The sequence below is a fragment of the Grammomys surdaster genome, unplaced genomic scaffold (genome assembly GCF_004785775.1).
Source record: "Grammomys surdaster isolate TR1022 unplaced genomic scaffold, NIH_TR_1.0 126118, whole genome shotgun sequence".
Taxonomy (NCBI): Eukaryota; Metazoa; Chordata; class Mammalia; order Rodentia; family Muridae; genus Grammomys; species Grammomys surdaster.
Genome location: NW_021620926.1, coordinates 2,401,155 through 2,424,352, shown reverse-complemented (window position 1 = coordinate 2,424,352; position 23,198 = coordinate 2,401,155). Strand labels below are relative to the sequence as shown.

The 23,198-nt window shown below is 39.6% G+C and overlaps 1 protein-coding gene across 8 annotated transcripts in view; it reads left to right on the top strand.

The window, feature by feature from the left end:
• The window catches only part of Grik1 (glutamate ionotropic receptor kainate type subunit 1), a 388,808-nt gene that overhangs the window by 235,628 nt on the left and 129,982 nt on the right, over nucleotides 1–23,198 (top strand). For 6 of the 8 annotated variants that reach the window (XM_028756334.1, XM_028756331.1, XM_028756332.1 and 3 more), the window contains exons 2-3: nucleotides 266–433; nucleotides 3,981–4,238. The exons of 1 other annotated variant lie outside the window; for it this stretch is intronic. In XM_028756334.1, coding sequence (XP_028612167.1) covers nucleotides 266–433; nucleotides 3,981–4,238 — 426 coding nt within the window. The remainder of the gene's footprint in view (nucleotides 1–265; nucleotides 434–3,980; nucleotides 4,239–23,198) is intronic. One more of the 8 variants, XM_028756336.1, reaches the window with a different exon arrangement.

Genomic DNA, 23,198 nt, shown 5'->3' with positions numbered 1-23,198 from the left:
CTCCCAGCATTACATCATGTGCTCTGGATGTTGGCTTTCAAGTGGTTATGAGCAGTCTAGTGTGGGTTCTGGCAACTGCATATATACGCAGAAAAAACTATGTATTTGCATGTATCACATCCTAATTCAACCTGGCTTCTGTATCTACCCTGGTCATGCCAGCATTTATGGTTTGGGTATTTTGTTTGCAGTTTACACTCTTCTTTTAAAACAGTGCTGTGGCATCCTGTTGAGTGTTTCTCACACATCTCTTTTGCTTCTACAGGAGGGATTTTTGAAACTGTGGAAAACGAACCTGTCAATGTTGAAGAATTAGCTTTCAAGTTTGCAGTCACCAGTATTAACCGAAACCGAACCTTGATGCCCAATACCACATTAACCTATGACATCCAGAGAATTAATCTTTTTGATAGTTTCGAAGCCTCCCGAAGAGGTAACTGTTTTCCTACTTTACAAAGTTTCTTTGGGTGATAAGTCTGCTGCATGGGTCACTTTTTCTCTTGCTCAACCTTTTTCAAAGTGGGTTTCTTAGTGCAAATGGGTGGTAGGAATTCCTGGTCCCCAACATCGCTGATCAGTGAGATCAGAACTCATCTGATGGACACTGCCTAGCCCTGTTTTCTGGGCCTTTCTGCTTAGCTTACTCTTCAAAGCCCTCTACTCTATGATTAACTGGTTCAGCTGTGAATGGAAAATGTCAGGTTTGATCTGTTTTTCCTTCCTGAAACTGAGATACCACCATGAAATTGTACAGTGTAATCAAATAAAACATTGTGGAAGGTCACATCCACCAAGCATGGAAAAGTAACCAGGACATACATAAGTCAAACCCAGGATCACAAAAGGCTTCAACAAACTGCTGTGCTTATCTAACATCTACTCATTTTCTTGTTGCTATTGTTTGCAAACTTTTCTGAAAAATCATAAAAAAGTATGAAGATTAAATCTGTGAGAACAAATCACAATTTGATTTTCTTTCTTCTTCTGAACAGAAGATAAGTACTCAAAAAGGAATCTAATTTATACGTAGTCTGCACGTTTTATCATGTGGAGTTGTTCTTATGGAAGAGCAGGGCTGATTTTGATATCTCTCAGGAACCTTTGGAATAATTTTCTAATGATTTCTTATACCTGAAGCATGGCGTCTAACAAAGGGATTGCCTATGCACACCATAAAGATTTTAAGAAAGTAAATGTTGCTGCTCATCTTGTATCTGTCAGAAATTCTTTTCCTTCCAGAATACCATTTGCCTTTTGCAGACACACAAATCACACATGATAAACTCCATGTATCTGGTGATTTCCAAGTAACCTCATGGTAAGGGTTAACAGAAATGATCTGGTAAGATCGAAGAATTTATGTTTGCCTGATACACTTACCTGCAGGCATTACAATGTTATTTATATACAAAATAAAAAGCTTCCTTTATCAAGTAAAGATTAATACAATAATAATGCTCCCATATATAATACAATCTTGACATAATAACCCTGTTTATCTTAAGATAGAAGAATCCTGGACATAATGGTATATCCCTAAAATCCCAGCACTAAAGAGATGGAGATGAATGTGAAGCCATCCTGGGCCACATAGCATGACTCAAAAGAAAAGTGATGGAGTTAGAGATTTCTTATAGGTCAGAGTTGCCTATGAACACAGAATAAAAAAATGTATAGTTATATTTGTGTAACATTTTAAATCTTTCTAAGCATTATATATATATATATATATATATATATATATATATATGTCTTAATTAGATCTGTATCACTCTCTATATGACTTGATCTCCCTCTTATACTGTTGAACAACACCACAGAAAGCTAAGCCAATGACATTTAACAGGGATACTTCAACACTCTCCCCACCCCACACACATACATAATGAAGGCTTTCTTGTGATCTGAAGACCCAACCATACTTGTAAATTAAACACTCCAACAAACAGAATTCTGAAGGATTGATTTTCTGTCAAGAAATATTAGCATCCTAGAGTCAAGACACATTCAAAGGAATCTCAATCCTCTCTTGTGGGGTAAGACAACAATTTGCATACTTCCATGCTCATATTTTTCCTGGCTAATGAATACACATACAGAAGTAAGAGGACAGTGACAATTCACACCTTCATCACATTGCAGAAAGCTCTGCATCTCTATAGCTAGTGCAGACAATCAGCACCAAGCAACGGAGGGTCAGAAGTTGTCCTTAAAAATAACTGTCAACATTAGCTGCCCAAATTTTACTCTATATTTTCTCTATATCACTTCCAAGAAATTTACAGAACATATGGTGCTTCTCTTTTTTTTTTGAAAATGGCATAATTATAAAATCCCTAACATAAATTCATTTATATAAACCCATTTATTTAATTTAGATATTCAATTATTATCACTTGACAACTCTCAAATTCATTTTTAATAATTACAATTTAAATTTGATGGATGCACATAAACCTATATTTACCACCCACTTACATATGATTAATAGATAATGTTCTTCATGGAAGTAGAGTATAGTCTAGTCTTTCTGGGTGGGAATTTGGATAATAAGTATCAAATAATTTTAAAATATCAAGACATTTTTGGTAGTAGATGATGAACTCTACCACCTAGAATCTATATCAAAGAAGTAACTTAAGATACAAAGAAAAATACCAATATTGAAATATTACTTCTCAAGGTCAAAAGTTAAGAGGAGCTTAAATACGTAAATGTATAACAATGGCTTAGATAAATGACACCATTCCTGCCCAATGATCTGTTTTTCCAACACTGGAAATATACTCTTGAAATTCTAATACCTTAAGGAGAAAGTGCTTTTTATTCAATAAAGGCACCAATGTTTCACACTATGCTTTAACAGCAGTCCTAGTTTTCTGCAATATCAGTAAGCATTATTCCAAGATAAAGAAGGCTGATGAGAGAGCCTTTGGTCTTCTCTATATTTTAAATACTCTAATTTCTCATAATGGATACTTTTGTTCTTATAACAACAAAAATGTTAGGAATAAGATATGAAATGTGTAATTTAATTATGATTAGCTGATAATTGAAGGAGAAAGAGACCTGGCCTTGACCTAGAGTCCACAAGTTCTGGGTCAACTCTGTTACTGTCCCATGGCCATGATTAGCTCCATTGGGTATAAAATGAGTGGGGTAGACCAAGTGTCTTCTAAAGATCTCTTTAGGTCATGCCATTCCACTGTAACAATTAGGGAGTCCTTCCTACTTATATGCGCTCTACAAATATTTCAATAACAGAACGTCCTACCTGAATAACTCATTTTTATTTGCAGGGAGTTGGCCACATGATTTATTGCTGATCAGCTGTACATTTACACTTATCAGTATTTTACTATTTTAAGAATATTGGAAACTGGATAGAAAAGATAGCAAAGATAGCGATTTGGGGTGGGAATTACAGGGGGTTCTCTAATAGTTAAGTAGAAAACTCATGTAAGAAAAATAAGTGCAAAAACTCTTACCTGAGCTGCAGAAAGATAGGAGTCAAAGCATTTTATAGTCACCCACAAGGTCTTCTGCATTCTGTGTCCATACTAATATCTCCATTGTCCCCCTGCCATATGACAGAACTTAATTCACAGGACATTCATTTGACAAATGGTTTGCTAGTTAGCTCACAGAGTGCTCATGGGATCAAGTAAAGGATTTAGCCTTCATCTACTTGAAGGTAATGAACTGAGACGAGTAACTCATTTTTATTTGCAGGGAGTTGGCCTTATGATTTATTGCTGGTTGGCTGTACATTTACACTTAACAGTATTTTACTATCTAAAGATTAGGGGAAGCTGGAAAGAAATGATAGCAACAAACAGATGGGAATTATAGAGGGTTCTCTGACAGTTAAGAAGAGAAACCATGTAAGGAAAGCATGACTTTAAAGAACTCTCTCGTTCTCACCCTTTTCCTGCCTTCTCTCCCTCACAATCCCTCCCCTTGTCTTTGGATATTACCAGCATGCGACCAGCTGGCTCTTGGGGTGGCCGCCCTCATTGGCCCCTCCCACAGCTCCTCCGTCAGTGCTGTACAGTCTATATGCAATGCTCTCGAAGTACCACACATTCAGACTCGTTGGAAACACCCTTCTGTGGACAACAGAGACTTATTTTACATCAACCTTTACCCGGATTATGCGGCTATCAGCAGGGCGGTCCTGGATCTGGTCCTCTATTACAACTGGAAAACAGTGACGGTGGTGTATGAAGACAGCACAGGTATGGAACTCAAAAACAAACACACACATGCACACACATGTGCACAATCACACACCCGAATGCCAGCCTGGGCAGGCTTACTCTGCCCACCATGAGATTCGTCAGACCATACACACAGAAACACTGTCTCACGAAACCTTACTGAGAATTTTAAAGGAATTTTGGATGCCTTGTATGGCTAATTCAATAAATTTAGTTATATTTTAAAAAATACATCATTGTCTTAGGGTTTTACTGCCGTGAACAGACACCATGACCAAGGCAAGTCTTATAAATGACAACATTTAATTGGGGCTGGCTTATAGGTTCAGAGGTTCAATCCATTATCCTCAAGGCAAGAACATGGCAGCTTCCAGGTAGGCATGATGCAGGAGGAGCTGAGAGTTCTACATCTTCATCTGAAGGCTGCTAGCAGAATACTCACTTCCAGGCAGCTAGGATGAGGGTCTTAAAGCCCAGGTTAACAGTGATACACCTACGCCAACAAGGCCATACCTCCAAATAGTGCCTCTACCTGAGCCAAGTATTCAAACCATCACAATCATCTTATTGATATATATTGTGATCTAATTACAGTGCTAATAGTGAGATTTCATAAGCACAACTCTACTGAGCATGTAATCACAATTGCAGTGACCTAATTCAAGTGTCTAACAAAAGTAGTTATTCTGTCTATCAAAAGTTATCACAATCATACATCAAGCAGACATCTAGTTAGACATTATGCCACTAAAGTGATCCATTCCCTGGGAAAAAGATTGTGAGTCCCAGGGGTAAGCCAGTACAAAATTTGGGAGCTTAAGTGGTGGCTACAGGTAGTACTCTGGCTATAGCTTGTCCCATTGCCACCTTATAGAACACTCATTAACTGTTTTAAAACAAATCAATGGGATTTGGTTGTTCTATCCACTTGGTTTAGGATTCAAACTGGAAGATGGCATTTCAACACCTAATCATCAATAGATACCTTCTCTGAACTTTACCCATTTGAAGTTAGCTTTGCTGGTACTTCCCCTATTATCTTCTGCTCGAATTTTAGGATTTATCAGAGCTCAGGTTCCCTTGTGAGCATGTACATGGTATGTGAGTGTGTGCGTGTGTGTGTGTGTGTGCGTGTGTGTGTGTGTGTGTGTATGCTGGCTGACATCATCTGTCTTCTTCAACTATTCTCCACTTTTTTCCGGAGCAAAGGGTCTCTCACTGAACCTAGAGCCCTTTGATTCCATGAGGCTGTTTAGTGAATGAGCTCCAGGGATCCTCCCGTTTCCATTCGTACCCCCCTCAAGCTGAGATTGCAAATGTACACTACAGTGAATACTTTTTTAGTTGGGTACTGGAAATCCAAGCAAATGTCTCCATGCTTGCTCAGCAGACCATTTGCCAACTAAGGTATCTTCCAAGCCCTGACTATCTTCCCATCTCCCTGTTTTTGTTTAACTGGAGTCAATGACTCTCCTTCATCTACATATTAAAGTTTCAAGCTTAGTTCACTGATGTATTTTCTCTACTGCCCATATACTGCTCATATGAACTACCACTCCTTAAGAATCCCCAAGTTCTTTCTAAGTACTCTTTCAGAGCCTGGCCCTTCCTTGTACTGAGTATGCTATGTCAAAACATCAACAAACACAGCTGTGTCTTTCTGCCATGTCAGAATTTATTGAGTAACAATAAATTCACAAGGTGCAGGTAGCGTTTTCATTAGCAGCAATTTGCCAGAGAATTCCCTTTTCCTTGATATTTATGGCTGAGGCAAACACAGGGTTTTTTGTTGCTGTTCATTCCAATCTTTATTAGTAATGATAATTCTCAATTATGAGTTGTACATCACATAGTCAATAGGTCTCAATTTGAATATATGTAATTTATAGCATGGTAGTAAAGGCTTAGAAAGGCAGGGAATGTCAAAGAGGACTGAGAGGACAAAGTAGAGAACCTGGTAGAAAGTTTCTAGGGAAGGTCCCTGAGGCCAAAGCAGTCTGAAGCAAACAACAAAAGCCAAAACACAACTTTCTTTTGCAACATCTAGTAACTTAGGGGAGGACACAGATTGATCCCAACACTCAGATGGTGAAGTCATTGATTATTCATGACCACATTCAAATGTTACTTCTCTCAAGCTCCCTAGGAGCACCAACAGAAGAGAAGGGCTTTGGAAATTGAAGCGTTACACATTCGATATCAGTGATGTGCTTACATGTCTATGACACTAGGCATTCCTAAATACTAAATTTCTAGCTTTGCTTAGAATGTCCTTCCTGTTATCGACCAGGCACATAGAAAACGGATCAATAATTTTGTGCACAAAGACTAATACTGTTGTCTATCTGACCTTTTCCCAAGAATTTAGAATAGGTTCTTTCTTGATCTGCCTGAAACGAATGAAATTGGCAGTGAGAATTAGCAAACGGAGGCCCTTCCAAGCATTTTGGCAAATTTTCGTTTTTCATTGCCTTTTCCAGCAAGCATTAGCTCATGCGGTTCCCTAGAAAATGAGTACTATGCATCCTCTGTTCAGCACTAAACCCTGGCTCCACTTATACTCTCAGATAAAGGTGACTATCATCATCAGAAGAAGCCATTTATGTATTTTCCTGTGCCTCATCTCATTTTAGAAACAAGTGAAAGCCCTAGGTGATTAGACATATAACTCATAAATATGATATGCTGAGCAGATCCTACTAGAAAGGGTTTGCCACCAACGGTTATGTATTTAGTTTTACCTGCTTGATGTACAGGGTGACATCATGTTGCGAAATAAACTCTACAAAGTATATTTAAAGAGCCTTCAGGTAAAACATTACAGTGAAACACAAGTGTGGTTAGATTGGTTCACGTTGCTGTGTTTGGTAAGTAGTTTTTCCAGCTAATAAAATCAAAGTAGCTCTCACGTTAGGGAGCTCACCTTGATGTAATCACTCAAGCTTTCTATATCTCCAGAAAAGCAAAATCATCTAAAAGGAAAATAAATTATAGAAACCCCTGCATTTAAGAACAAGTTCAAACAATGATGTGGGCATTATAGATTTTAAGGTATATGCAGACAAAATTTAATTATACAAAAATTGATGTCCTAACTACCTTTAAACACCCAGGAATCCATTCAGAGTAGCAGCCCCTTTGCACAACAAAAACATCAGCACATCATTTTTTTTGTCAGTGTTGACTATAAAGTAGAATGACCTTTTTATCCTTGGTAGGCTCATCTGAGCTCAGTTGCTCAATAAATACTTGTTGAAATAAATATCCCAAATGACTCTGTATGTTACCCATTAAGTTAGAGATGATTCCTGCTAAAATGATTTTGCCTACAACATTAAAAATGTAAATGAATAATCAATTGAACCATTAAATTGGAACCTGGAGGGTAAGCGGATCAACTGAGATCGATAAAAGCAGACGTTCGGTGGCTCAGGGTGGGTTTAATACTACCTGACTCAGGCTTCTCCAGTGTAGCAATTATCAAGCCATAAAAAGGAGGAAACAGCAAACCTGAAGGGAAAGAAAGGACTTAGGTGTATTCAGCACCCACCTCTGCAACAGAATTAAGTACCCATTAAAGAACACTTTACTGGGATTTGTTTAGTAGGAGTTTGTTAAATAGCCTGAAGCCAGGACAGATGTCGTGGGAAAAAATGCCCCATTACTCTCATTGAAGTCAATGGGAGCAGCATGCAAGTCTCTAAGGACAGAACTCAATTGACTCAATATTTGCAGGCAGAGGTCCTCTACAAGTTAGAGTATGTAAGGGCTCTAGAGTGCTTCTAGAAAGCGTGAAGTTTTAGCATGCTCCATCTCTTCCCCTCCTCATTCCCAGGTGCTCACATCACTCACTTATCTCCAAGTCTCACATGCTGTGGTGATTTGAGACATCCTAAGAACTTTTTGCTCATAGGACCTCTCTCTGGTTCATTAGACCCCTGTGGAAGGCTGGCTTCTTTCCCTTAACACACAGCAGAAAGCTGAGAAGCTGAGTACCAAATGCAGCATGAAGTCTATTCAGCACTTTCTGCTTTCTCGAGACCTAGTTCAGCCAAATGTAGCCTCTGTTAGTTATGTAGAGCACAGGGACAGCAAACTTTTTACATAAATAGTAAATGTACAGTACAGTATTGTGGTCATATCTTCTTGGACACAATTACTTTGCTAAGTGTACATATATAATATGTAGATGAGTGGACATGGTATATGAAAATAAAACTTTATTTATAAAGGTATATATGCTTGGCTAGACCTGACCTGGACCTCTAGTTTACCCTGATATAAAATATAAAGATGTACAAGGAAAGAGGAAGAGAATGAAATGGAGGGAGGGAAAAGAGATGGAGCGGAGACTAAACACACATAAAGGCTGAGGTTTACACACATGTATGAAGCTCAATAGTTGTTCTTTTGCTCTCTTCTGTTTGTCAAATCCATTGTTGTCAATCTTCCCCTAATCCTCTGTGTATTTTTTTTCCAGGTGGAATCTTTGTTCACTTGACAAATTTTCTTCAGTGTAGGACAAAAGTGACTGATACTTTTCCTTATCCATCATAAAAATAATGACTAACAATCATAACATATAAACATAATTATAATGGTAAGAAATTAGGAAGACAAAGGGATAATGGATTTACTTAACAACATTTTCACATGATGCCAAGATTCTTTAGAAGAAATGCTAAAAGACACAGGGAACCCTGAGCTTTACATTTATGCATACATAAATGAATGCATGTTTGTATGTATGTGTATGTATATATATACATATATATATATATGTGTGTGTGTGTATATATATATATATATATATGCATGTATGTATGCATGTTTATATGTATATAAGAAGGTAGATGTGTTACAGGGCCACTGCACATAGCAGGCAACTATTCTATCACTAAGACAGCCCTTGAAGCTCTGTCTACTTTTATACTTAATTTGAATGAAGAATGAACAACTCTGTAGAAATGTGAAAGGTATTAGAAATCACAAGGTCCAACTACAGGACCAGCTTTCTGAAATGAATGAACTGTGTCAGAAATAATCATGCTCAAATTTTTACAATAAACTCAGAAGCTATGTCGATTATGCTGCCTTTAGTACATTGAAGACCACTAATTTTACTTGGTAGTGGCCATTGGCAACCACAGGGTCTTTTATTGTAATCTCAATAGCTAATTTTAGCTCTTAGATCACATTCCCCTTCACAAGAATCCTACAGAATGTCACTAAGAGGGTTTAAAGGCTGCAGGGTTTGAAGAGGCTGAAGGCACAGTGCTGATAGAGATGCCAAGAGAACCATTACTGGGGATTAGATGTTATGGAACTAAGCAATGTAGTCTTAAACATGCATAGAGATGTTCCAAAGACCATGGCGGGATCCAGGCAAATGAAGACTCAGGGGAGGTGTTTTAAACAAAGGCTTGTGGTAAATTGAAGCCCTGGACAGATAATTGAGGGTTTATCACCTGTTGATACTGTTACATATGCATCATATGGCCTTATGAGAGGGTGGTGGGTGTCACTGCACTGAAGGAGTAAATGTCTCTTCTTTTATATGATCTTGATAATGAGCCTCTACATTCCATTGGTTGGTAAGTGTGCTGAGGGCCCAGCCCTGACCTTTTTCATAGAGGATTTTAAAACATCAATGCATCCATCTGTTCTTGATTTAATATCAATTTGATAAAGTCATAAATGGTGATGTTGGCTGTGGGGAAACACCTTAACATTTGTCTCATGGTTCATGCTGGATTGTTGGTGGTTTATTCATACAGTCAAGGTAGGGAGACATTCCACACCAACATTTACACTTAATATGGTTGCAAGCTTCTGTTTTATAATAATGGAATCACTTGGGGCATAGCACAGACTGAAAATTAGTATAGTGTGTTTCATGGAGAAACACGGATCATGGAGGAACATGTTCTTACTCCCAGTTTTTCTTGGGACCCCTGTGTTGTGTTTCTTTTCATTGGCATAGGTGAAAGAACTTTCTAGACTGACTCTTCAAAGGACAAAGGAAAGAATGACTGTCTCAGGGTTGCCTTGATGAAGATTCCCACTGTCTACACTGACCTTGGGGGAGGGATGGAGGAGGAAGGGATGGAGGGATGGAGGGAGGGAAAGAGGGAGGGAGGGAGGGGGGGAAGAAGGGAGGGAAAGAGAGAAAGAGAGAGAGAGGGAGAAAGAGAGGGGGAGGAAGGGAGGGAGGGAAGGAGGGAGAGGGAGGGAAGAAGGGAGAGAGAGAGAAAGAGAGAGAGGGAGAGAGAGAGGGAAGAAGGAAGGGAGAGAGGAAGGGAGGGAGGAAGGGAAGGAGGGAGGGAGGGAGGGAGGGAGACAGATAGACAAACAGATAGACAGACAGACAGAGACAGAGAGAGAGTTAGGGGACAAGATGGTGGTAGAAATGTAGAAAATCCTTGCTCCTGGAACCTTCCAACCTTTTCTAATTTAAGAAACTTGTGGCTAAAAGGTGTTACACTCTGTGATGTCATGGGTCTGAGCCCCAACACTGCTAATGGGGACTAATGACTAAAACTGTTGCTGCTTCCTTTAAACTGATGACATTCTAAGAATGATTTCTTTACAAGGAAACATGAACTTGGCAGGCCAGAGAAGGTGGGATTTCAGTGTTCCATTATACTTGGTTAGGCAAACACCTACAGCTCCAAACAAGCAAGTGCTAATCCACATTTCACTGAGAAAACCACACTCATGCCCAGGCTTTAGTTTGTGACTAACTCAAGACAGCCATGTTAGAGTTTGACCAGTCATTCCTCTATTTAAACTTCCTGACAGTAAATGGGCTTAATACCCATATCCAGACAGATCTGGTAATGTTCCTGAGATATTGGGGAAACCAGTATCTGGTTGCAGGGCAACAGAGCGTGCAGAATCCTTGGTATGCTTCCTTTGACTGTGCTCTGACGGGCTCCCTTTCACAGTGTGCTTGCTATAAGCTGTTTGGTTTTGTCATAAAAAGGTGATTTCTTTCTTTAGGCAATCTCTAAAATGAAGACAAGTACAAATATAAATATCTCTCTCTCCCAAGTCTCCTTCCTCTCCATCTGTCTGTCTTTCTGTCTCTGTCTTTGTCCCTATGTCTCTCTCTGTTTCACTCTGTCTGTCTCTCTCTGTCTCTGTCTCTCTCTGTCTCTCTGTCTCTGTCTCTCTCTCTCTCTCTCTCTCTCTCCCTCTCTCTCTCTCTCTCTCTCTCTCTCTCTCTCTCTCTCGCACACACATACACACACGCATTCACAATGTAGGCAGGGAGACAGAACGATACCATAGTCTGTCTACTCAATGATGGACACCCTTGTTATAAGCATTTACTAGTAGCAAAAATGTTCAAAACCACAAGCAAAAATATCTCTGACCTTTTGAGTTCTGCAGCCTATTTATCTAAGCAAAACACAAAAGTAAATATTTCATGAATAAGTAGCAGTAAATGTTATGATAAAAAGAGAGAGCAGCTAATGATGTTTGACAGACTGGACAGGGAGGAGATTTGTAAATTTATCTAAGGATATCTGAGTAGTACTTAATAGTAAATATTTAAGTAAAATTCCAAAAAAGGAAAATGACCAAGCAATGAAAATAGATACCTAGATATAAAATTCCACCCAGGAACAGCTGGTGAGAAGGCCTTGAGGTAAAATAACCCTCCAATGGCATCTAGATGATTAACCCATTAAAAACCTTCCATACATAGGAGCTAGAGAGATATTTGAGTGGGAAAATGTTGTCCAAGGCTGAGGACCTCAGGTTCAAGCACCCATAAAAAGCCAAGCATGACAACACAGTGTTTATAACCCCAGCACAGTAGAGGAATTCAAGATGGGAGCATAGCTTGGGTGTTCTGTCCACTAGAATCACTGTAGCTTCAGTTAGAGATGTGTCTGAGGAGAGTAAGGCAGAAAGTGATAAAGCAAGTCACCTGACATCTTCCTTGGCTTACCATGTCTGTGCATGAGTCCATGCAGTTGCACGCACACATGCATGTATTAAGCAGATACATCACACACAGACACACACAAACACACACATAATCTACCTACACGCAAATTAGATAGAAAAAACCCTCACATATCTTAAAGGATTTTAACATATGAATCAGGTTGCTTGGATTATTAGTTTAGACTTCATTAAGCAGAGTATTTAGTCCCTACCCCAAACATATGGAGCAACAGTAGAAGGGTGCTTTCATACAAGCTTTCCCTAGTCTCTGGCTCACCTTGCGCTTAAATTTTCTTTCTACTGCCCAACTGTCCTGGCCCTTGCTTAATTGTACACATGTGGTCAATAAGAACATCGATGCAAAAATACTCAATAGAATTCTAGCAAACCGAATCCAAGACCACATCAAAACAATCATCCATCATGATCAAGTAGGTTTTATCCCAGGAATGCAGGGATGGTTCAATATTCAGAACTCCATCAATGTAATCCACTATATAAACAAACTCAAAGAAAAAAACCCACAAGAGCATCTCACTAGATGCTGAGAAAGCATTTGACAAAATTCAACATCCCTTCATGATAAAAGTCTTGGAAAGATCAGGAATTCAAGGCCCCTACCTAAACATAGTAAAAGCAATTTAGAGCAAACCAGTACCCAACATCAAGCTAAATGGAGAGAAACTTGAAGCAATCCCACTAAGATCAGGGACTAGACAAGGCTGCCCACTCTCCCCCTACCTATTCAATATAGTACTGGAAGTCCTAGCCAGAGCAATTAGACAACAAAAAGAAATCAAAGGGATACAAATAGGAAAGGAAGAAGTCAAAATATCGCTATTTGCAGATGATATGATAGTATACTTAAGTGACCCACAAACTTCCACCAGAGAACTCCTAAACCTGATAAACAACTTCAGCAAAGTGGCTGGTTATAAAATCAACTCAAACAAATCAGTAGCCTTCCTCTACATGAAAGATAAACAGACTGAAAAAGAAATTAGGGAAATGACACCCTTCACAATAGTTGCAAATAATATAAAATACATTGGTGTGAATCTAACCAAGCAAGTGAAAGACCTGTATGACAAGAACTTCAAGTCTCTGAAGAAAGAAATCGAAGAAGATCTCAGAAGATGGAAAGATCTTCTATGCTTTTGGATTGGCAGGATTAATATAATAAAAATGGCCATCTTGCCAAAAGCAATCTACAAATTCAATGCAATCCCCATTAAAAGCCCAACTCAATTCTTCACAGAGTTAGAAAAGGAAATTCTCAAATTCATATGCAATAACAAAAAACCCAGGATAGCGAAAACTATTCTCAACAATAAAAGAACTTCGAGAGGAATCACCATCCCTGACCTCAAGCTGTACTACAGAGCAATAGTGATAAAACTACCTGGTATTGGTACAGAGACAGGCAGGAAGATCAATGGAATAGAATTGAAGACCCAGAAATGAACCCACACACCTATGGTCACTTGATCTTTGACAAAGGAGCTAAAACTGTCCAGTGGAAAAAGGACAGCATTTTCAACAAATGGTGCTGGTTCAACTGGAGGACAACATGTAGAAGAATGAAAATTGATCCATTCTTATCCCCTTGTACAAAGCTCAAGTCTAAATGGATAAAGGACCTCCACATAAAACCAGATACACTGAAACTAATAGAAGAGAAGGTGGGGAAGAGCCTTGAATACTTGGGCACAGGGGAAAAGTTCCTGAACAGAACACCAATGGCATATGCTCTAAGATCAAGAATTGACAAATGGGACTTCATAAAATTGCAAAGTTTCTGTAATGCAAAGGACACTGTCAATAGGACAAAACGACAGCCAACAAATTGGGAAAAGATCTTTACCAGTCCTTCATCTGATAGAGGGCTAATATCCAATATATACAAAGAACTCAAGAAATTAGACTCCAGACAACCAAATAACCCTATTAAAAAATGGGGTATAGAGCTTAACAAAGAATTTTCAACGGAAGAAACTCGAATGTCCGAGAAGCACCTAAAGAAATGGTCAGTATCCTTAGTTTTCAGGGAAATGCAAATCAAAACAACCCTGAGATTCCATATCATACCAGTCAGAATGGCTAAGATTAAAAACTCAGGTGATAGTAGATGCTGGCGAGGGTGTGGAGAAAGAGGAACACTCCTCCATTGTTGGTGGGACTGCAAGATGGTGCAACCACTTTGGAAATCAGTCTGGCGGTTTCTCAGAAAATTGGACATAGCATTACCTGAGGATCCAGCTATACCACTCCTAGGCATATATCCAGAAGATGCTTGAACATATAACAAGGAAATATGCTCAACTATGTTCATAGCAGCCTTATTTATAATAGCCAGGAGCTGGAAAGAACCCAGATGTCCTTCAACTGAGGAATGGATTCAAAAAATGTGGTATATTTACACAATGGAGTATTACTCAGCTATTAAAAACAATGAATTCGAGAGGTTCCTAGGTAAATGGATGGAACTAGAAATTATCATCCTGAGTGAGGTAAGCCAATCTCAAAAGAACACACATGGTATTCACTCACTGATTATTGTATATTAGCCCAGAACCTTGAAATGCCCAAGATGCAACTCACAGGCCACATGAAGCTCATAAAGAAGGAAGACCAAGTGGGGGTGATTCAGTCCTTCTTAGAAGGAGCAATAAAATACTCAAGGGAGCAAATACGGAGACAAAGTGAGAGACAGAAACTGAAGGAGGGGCCATCTGAAGACCATTCCACCTGAGTATCCATCCCATGTGCAGTCACCAAAGGTAGATGCTGATGTGGAAGTCAGGAAGTGCATGCTGATAAGAACCTGATATGGATGTCTCCTCAGAGGTCTTCAAGAGTCTGACATATTCAGAGGCAGATGCTCACAACTAGCCATTGAACTGATAATGGGGTTCTCAATGGAGGAGTTAGAGTGAAGACTGAAGGAGCTGAAAGGGTTTGCAGCACCATGAGGAGAGCAACAATACCAATGAACCACAGCTACCAGGGTCTAATCCACCAGCCTGGGAGCACTTAAGGAGGGATCCAGGGCTTCAGCTGAATATGTATGAGTGGAGGGCCCTGCTGGGCATAGGTGGAAGAAGAGAACCTTGACCTCATGAAGGCTGGACGCCCCAGGGGGTGGGAATCTTGAGGGTGGGGATGTGGGAGTGTGTGTGGGGGTAGATAGAGGTTACATCCACAGAGAAGAAGGAGGGGGGTGAGGGGATTGGGGGTTCCAGGGTGGGTGGGGGATGGGGTAAGGGGACAACATATGAAATGTAAATAAAACATCCAATAAAAAAAAATTTTAAAAAAAAGAATGTTCAGGTGCAGGATATGTGTGTGGTGTTTAAGTGTCTGAATGTTTCAACTGAAAAGATAAACTGATGAGACTTTTGATGAAAAGGACCACCATTGTTATCTACATATCTGCAGAGCAGGGCCATGCAATGAAGCTTGACTAAACCCTTATGAAGTATCAAAGGGAGCAGCTTTGGAATAATTCAAAGCATGAGTTTCTAACAAGCCACATAGGATGCTTTGAAGAGCATTTCTTGTGGTTTTAAGACCTTCTCTCTTGGCCTCCAACAGTAGGATTCTTGTCATAGGAGGGCCTTTCTGTCGATTGTTCACTGCCCTGTATAAGACAGGATTTAGTTTCCAATGCTAAGTAGACTACTTCCTGCAGGACTCAAACTCATATTGCAGCATACCCACTTGACTCCATCCTATGAGAGCATGTTTTATATTTAATAATACTGTTCTGTTCTGTGTGGATATACACTGAGTATTTACTACATTTTGTGGATTGTTCTATGCACCTGTAATTCACCAATGAACCAAAAGAAAATAGAAAACACTGACTCTGAATACTTGCTTTCTATGGGAACCTAAAGAACAACCCATTTATTCACCCTCAACAAAGTGATTTTTTTTCAAGCATGATAAATAATATGGGAAAGAAAATAGTACCATAGTAGGGGAAAATCTGGAAGCTACAGTGTAGTCTTCAGTGTTTGGAACCACGTAACCTTGCAATAGTGAGGTCTGAGCAAAATGTTGATGTCAGTGGGGAGGTGAGTTACATGGTACCAGAGGGTTCCAGCTACGCTAGCTGCTAATGCTGGGGAAAGCGTGTCTTATACACTATAGAGCTAGGGAAGATGTGAGTGTGGTTAGAACTGAGTTAAATAAGATTGGCGGTAGACAAAGTCAGGGGAAACGAATTGATGGAGCCCATGGTGGGATACTAGAGACCCCTGGAAGAATCTGTACTCTGTGTGAAATGGAAAGTCATTGGAGAAGGTATTGAAGAGCATCAAGTCAACAATATACTGATGGAGGTTGTTGTACTGATAAAGAACTCTATGTCGGCGAAAGTGGTCATGGCAACTGTAGGAGCCAGATTGCTCCTACAGAAACCAAACCAGGAAATGGAGGTGCTAGCAGTGGAGTAAGAGAGCATCAAGCCCCGTGGAATACATTAGAGGCTGAACAGTCCTGACCCTCTGAATGTCTGAATGTAGTGCCCATTTGCATGTTTCTCCTGGACATCCCCTTCTCCTGCTGCCATTTACGTTGTAGTGTGGGGTGTTTGAATGACGGATCAAAAGAGTGAGAAGTCTGAGAAAGCCGCGTAAGCAGCATCACAGATAGCCCCAACTTGTCATTTTCCCCTGCTTTGACAGCTTTCTAAAGCTGTCTTATGTGCGCATCAGTATTTTTGTGCCAGCATGACATCGACTTTGAAGTATAAAACTCTGAGAAACTCAAGGCATTTCAGGTTGCAGACATTTGCCTCAATGGACAAACGCAACAGGCATGGAGTGAACTCCCGTAGCTCTCCTAAAGTAGCAAAGTTTGGCTGGCATTTCAGTCGAGTCATATGTCAAGGAAAACATATTGCATTCCTTTGACATGAGACAAATGCCATATGGTAAGCATATTTTTAAGTTTTTAAGACAGGAAATCTATGATCTGTCTTAAGAACTATTAATGCTGTGGTAAAAGCAAGGCACACTATGACTTCTCATACCTGCGGGTTAAAAAAGTATTCTAGAATGATAATATCTTGAGGCAGTGGAGTTCGGGAGATGGGGAGGTGAATAAAAGTCTCTTCAGCTTTGACATGAGCCAGAGGACCGAGTTTCTGTCATCTGAGCTGTAAAGGGTTGAGTACAGCTAACCTGTAGAAAGACAGATAGATATTGTCTTAACTTTCCTGTCTGATGCTGTGGCTAAATTTCCTGACCAAAAGAGATTTAGTAAAGGAAAAGGGGAAAGATTTCTTTAACTTACAGTTCCAGATTACAGTCCATAACAATTCATTATTTCTGGGAGGCTAAGGCAGGAAGTCAAACAGCTGGTAACATTCATATTAAAGAGGAGAAAGAGAGAGAGAGAGAGAGAGAGAGAGAGAGAGAGAGAGAGAGAGAGATTTTTCAATTATGTAATGATACTTCCATACTCAGGCTGAGTCTTCCCATTTCCACTAACCATCAAGACAATCCCCCAAAGACATGACATAGACCATCCTCTTCTAGGTGATTCCTCAACTGAGATTCTCTTTACAAGAGGTTTTAGGTTGTGGCATGTCAACATTGGAAGCTAATCATCACAGACATCAAGTACTTGGTCATGGATGTGCTAAATTTGAATTTTATAAACATATAAACATCAAGCAGAATGGGGAATAGGAGGGTCTGGATTAAAGGAAAGCAGTATGGACTTTGTATGCAAGTGTGAATGCAAAGCACTGAATCCTTAAGACAATGAGTCTCTGACAGACAACTCAGCCCTGGACTCATGGCACAGAGCTCCTGAGAAGTGTTCTGTGGTTGTTTATTCATTTGTTTGTTAGGTTATGGTTTCATCATTTTCTGAATCCATCACATCTATGTGAAATGTCTACCAGCCTTCAGTAGTCACTAGTCATTTCATCACACATGGTCTTAAAGTTTTACAGCAAGGTTACATTAAATCACTGTGGCAGTTTGAATGAGAGTGGCATCCCATAGACCCATTTTCTTGAATGCTTAGTCCTTAGTTGATGAACAGTTGGGAAATATTAGGATGTTTAGCTTTGTTACAGGAGGTGTATTCCTGCTGAATTTCTGTTGGAGTGGGCTTTGAGATTCAAAATCTCATGCCAGACCCCCCCCTCTCTCTCTCTATCTCTCCATCTCTGTCTCTTTCTGTATGTATGTATATATCTGTCTCCATCCCTTTGTCTCTTTTTCTCTGTATGTGTCTCTCTCTGTCTCTCTCTGTCTCTCTCTCTGTCTCATCTCTATCTCTTCATAACTCTCTCTCTCTCTCTCTCTCTCTCTGTGTGTGTGTGTGTGTGTATGTGTGTGTGCTTGTATATAGGTCTGTAGCTCTAGGGATTGGGGATTGGGTGGTGAAGCTTACAAAGAAAGCACTATTAACCTGCTGAGCCATTCATCTACCCTCATGACACATATATTCTATTACCTTCGCCACTGTCCTCAAAAGCCTCCTCTCTACTTCTCACATGTTTCTTTCTGGTTTACAACATATTGGCCACACTCAGTCTCACATGAATACACCCATATAAAGACCTGAAGTTGGATTTGCATATGAGAAAGAATGCACCACATTGGTCCTTCTGGGTCTGGGTTAATTCAGTTAATGTAACATCTTCAGTTCCTTTCTTCCTCCTGAAAACTTCATAGTTTCATTAATCTTTGTGCCTGAATCAAACTCCAGTGTATACATTCAACAAGGCTGAACTTGAAATGAGATTAACATACAAAGAGAAGTCAGAGGCTGAAAAAAATAAATCCTAAGAGAATCTATGGAGAAATACAAGCACAAAAACAACAACTGGATTTTTGAATGCCAACATGTCACATACCCTTGAAAATATTAGCTAAAACATATAATGTACCAATCATCCTGTGAATAGGTGAAATATCTGCTCTTAAGACTGTATTCAAATGAGGACTTAAGGTTTTTAATGTCCAGTAAATTCTTTTGCATTTCCACATAGTATATCAGTGGAAATGAAGGGGATTCTGTACAGTCAGCATCATGGAAGAAACAGTGAACCTTTCTTTTGCTGTGCATAACATAGCCCATTGTGGGGTTAGAATGTCAATACTGCTCAAATCACCCTTACTATATGCCTGCCCATGATTCCCATTGAAGTAACAGAGGGACAGAGGGTCCTTGCTACCATGACCTAACAAGGCAAAAATTTACACTTCTTTCTTTTGCCATCTTGGACTCAAAACTTTCATATATGCAACTCCAGCAACCTGACCAGAACTCTACAAAACTTTAGAATTCTGCTCAGGAAACTAGTCTTTAGGTATTCCATGCAAGTGACATTGCTTTTAGCTACCATGCCTACTAGGAAGAATTCAGAACTAGCATACATTTCTAGAGTTTACTACAATATAATGACTCTAAAAATATTTGGGTTAAGTTCCCCCATGAGTTTCTTTGTGATCAAGAGATGAACATTTTCTTTAGGGATGCCTCAAACTTAACCTTTCTGTTGTTGTTGTTGTTGTTGTTGTTGTTGTTGCTGTTGCTGTTGCTGTTGCTGCTGCTGCTGCTGTTATAATTTTGAAAACTCATATTCTAAAGATTTTCACTAAGACAGACTGCACTTTCCAAGGCAGTCTCTCATTTTCATTTCTTAGCTCAGACTTTTCCTTCCCTCTGGAAGATTCCCAATTTATACATAGATGCCCTTAAGAATCCTATTTGATATGAGTATATTAATATACCCACACATTTGTGAAATGCCATTTTGCATGTTTCTAAGTTCAAATGAAGATGAAATTAACATTTAAAATGTATGATCTGATCTTCGGGTCTCAGTGGTTTATTACACTCCTTTGCACAGCGTCAAACCTAACTCGTATGGTTTAACGAACAGGGAACTGGATTAAGACTCAAGAAAATGGAGTAACTTTTTTTTTGAACTGAGACTCATTAAATAGAATGAAAGCTACCCAGGAGAAGATTGCACTGAATGAGAGAATCTCTCAAAGCGAGAGGTTTCCTGCGGCAGTGGAAGAGGACCCCTGCATCAAGTAGAGTAGGGCTTTGACCTTTAAAGTCCCTTCCAATTCCTGGCATCTGTGACATTCTCAGGGTTGATCTAGACAATTAACCTCTCTGTGCCTCACTTTCCTGTCTGTGAAATAGCTTCCACACGTGTACACTTCCAAAGTGTATTCTGGGCTTAGTGGGCTATTTATGAGATGTTCAGACCACTGTAAAAGAGGGCCAGTGTAAATAGAATGGAAGGTCTGCTATTATTTCAGGACACAGAGCATCTTTACACATCACTACAAATAGAAGGCACTTTCTTTTTTTTCTCCATATGCTCTACCTCATGCTACAGCTCCTCAATATATGCAGATCAGCATTTTTCTGTGTCATATTTAAGCACACAGAGAAGACAATCAATGTGCTTAGAACTGGCTATGTAGACATTTTTTTTTTACTCCTATGTGTATACACAGCCTAGCTCACATTCATATGAAACAAGCGGGCTTTTCTCTTAAGTACTTTACAGGTGTGGGTTTCTAGTCGCATGCCTGGGAGTGGGGACTGGAGGAGGCAGTCATGGGATTATCTCACAGTCATGGATTCTGTCTTGGAATGTAAAGGAACATTTTAAGAGGGGTACAATAAACTCTCCCACATTCTCATCCAAATGCAGCAGCCATTTCTAACTGACCAAATTCAGTTTAGTCTTCTCTTCTTCTTTCAACCTAGAAATAACTCCAGGTGGGGCACCGTATTACCCTCTGATAAGCCTCACTTGAGAAGCTGAGACAGGAAGATCAGAAGCTCTGGGTCATCCTAGGCTATACAGCATACTACAATTTATCTCCCAGTTTCAATGTATAGAGATCAAAGCTCCAGGTTCAGTCTCCAACATGATGAAAGAGCATAAGGTAAAACTTATTGTCTCTATGGAAACACTAGGAAGGACCTTGTAGATATCCTGACTTTTTTGCACACTAGTACATTATTGTGCCTGCTTTACAAGCAGACTTTCTGTATTAGAACCGCACCACAATCTATCAGATGTGGGACACTTAGCAGTGATCCAATACAGCCAAGCAGACACATCCATGGATAACTCTCTTCCCCTAATTGGCCCAGGAGCATTCATTGTATTTTGTTGTGACAGCTCTTTCATCTCCTTTGGTCCTGAAACTTCCTTTCTCATCTGTGACATTGACATTTATGGAGAGTCCAGATGAGATCATGGTTTTATCGGCCACTCACTTGGATCAGCCTGGCCCACTCCTGATCTATGTTTCCTTCTAAAATGCCTCTACCTTGCTGGCTAGAAACTCACCGAGTTCCAGTGTAGCAGTCATCATCCGCACAGTCTTGGCTGGGTTCGGTCACTTGATCAGGGGAGACATCCAAATGAGGAGGTCAGAAAGCTCAGAAGTACTCTTAAAATAATTTCCTTTCCCTAAAGTCATTACTTGTTTAATATTTTTAAAGTAATTATAACAAGCATTTATTAAACACCTACTTAGCATTAATGCTAGATAGTTCACATGATTTCATTGATCCTCATAGTCATCTTATATAATGGTTAATGTTATCATCTTTTTTAAAAAAAAATTTCCCCCAATCTGCTTTTATGCCATTTTAATTACATGCAAGTATTAAGATCAGTTCTAGGTTGAGGAACAAGCAATACAATAGATGCAAATAGTCAAGGAACAAGCAAGACAATAAACACAAATAGTCAAAGAACAAGCAAGGCAATAAACAAAGTCCCGTGATCACTGTTTCTAAGAGCTTATCAGGATGACCAAAATATCTGAGCCAACTTTCCTGTCCTAGCCCTAAGTCAGTTTTATGTCTGAAGCCTACTTCTTTGTTCTAGCCTAAGATTTAGATTCCTGTCTGAAACTACTTCTTTGTTCTAGCTTAAGATTTAGATTCCTGCCTGAAATTACTTCTTTCATGCTCATGGATTGGCAGGAACAGTTATTTTTGTTTTGTTTTGTTTTGTTTTGTTTTGACTAGTTGTTACAGTGAAATGTTAAATGATTGATGGATTGCTACAAAATGCAAATATAAAGAAAAGCTTTCAGTAAATTTTCTCTCTTGTAAACTGAGAAAAAGCCTTTTAAAATTGCAAATTTCTGCATCATTTGTTCATGAAGCAGAAAGACTTGGCCAGCTATTGCTCTGGGAAGACAGGTGCAAAGTCACTGACCTTCTTACACCTGGGATCTGTAATCTTCAACTCTGCATATCCCCCCTTCCCTCAAAGCTAGCACATCTACAGACCCAGGGAGGTCTCATTGACAAGCTTAGTGACAAGCTTTCCATAAAGAGAAAATTATCCCAACTAGAAATTGTCTGTCTGTGCTGCTCTTCTTCCTCTCTTGGCATGAAAATCTTTCTTTTTTGAAACTATTGTGAAAGTAGATACTCACTACATGCCAAGACAAGGTATGATGATTTTACACTGGCCTAAAATTTGCTTCCTCTGTTTGCTTACACTTTGGTTGCTGATACAGTAAGTCAGTTGGTTGGGCCATCCATCCTGTTGGTTGCTGTGAAATACAAAAATCCATCAGGGTCTCTGACTTCAGGGAAAGAACCCTATTGGGAAAGAGAAGGCAGACTTGACTTTAAGGCCTGAGCCTTGAAGAACTGCTACAGAACTGTCACTACCAGAATAACTCCAGCAAGTTATTCTGGCCTGATGTAGGTGCAGGCAGGCAGCTCTTTATGTATGAAATCAAATGACTACTGATATTCCACTCACCTACTGGTACTTCCCTGTATGAAAACCTCCTCAGAGCTTTAAAGGCCTTGAAACAGAATGTGTTTGTCTCCCAGAATTTGAGCATAGGCTTAGGATCTAATGAGCATCCGGGAACCATGTTCTCTTGAATGTGAATGAATGAAGTGAAAACGGGTGCCTATCAACTTTAAATGCCAACAGGGTCCGGAGAGGAGGATGCACTTCAGGGTTAGCATTCTATTCAGCAA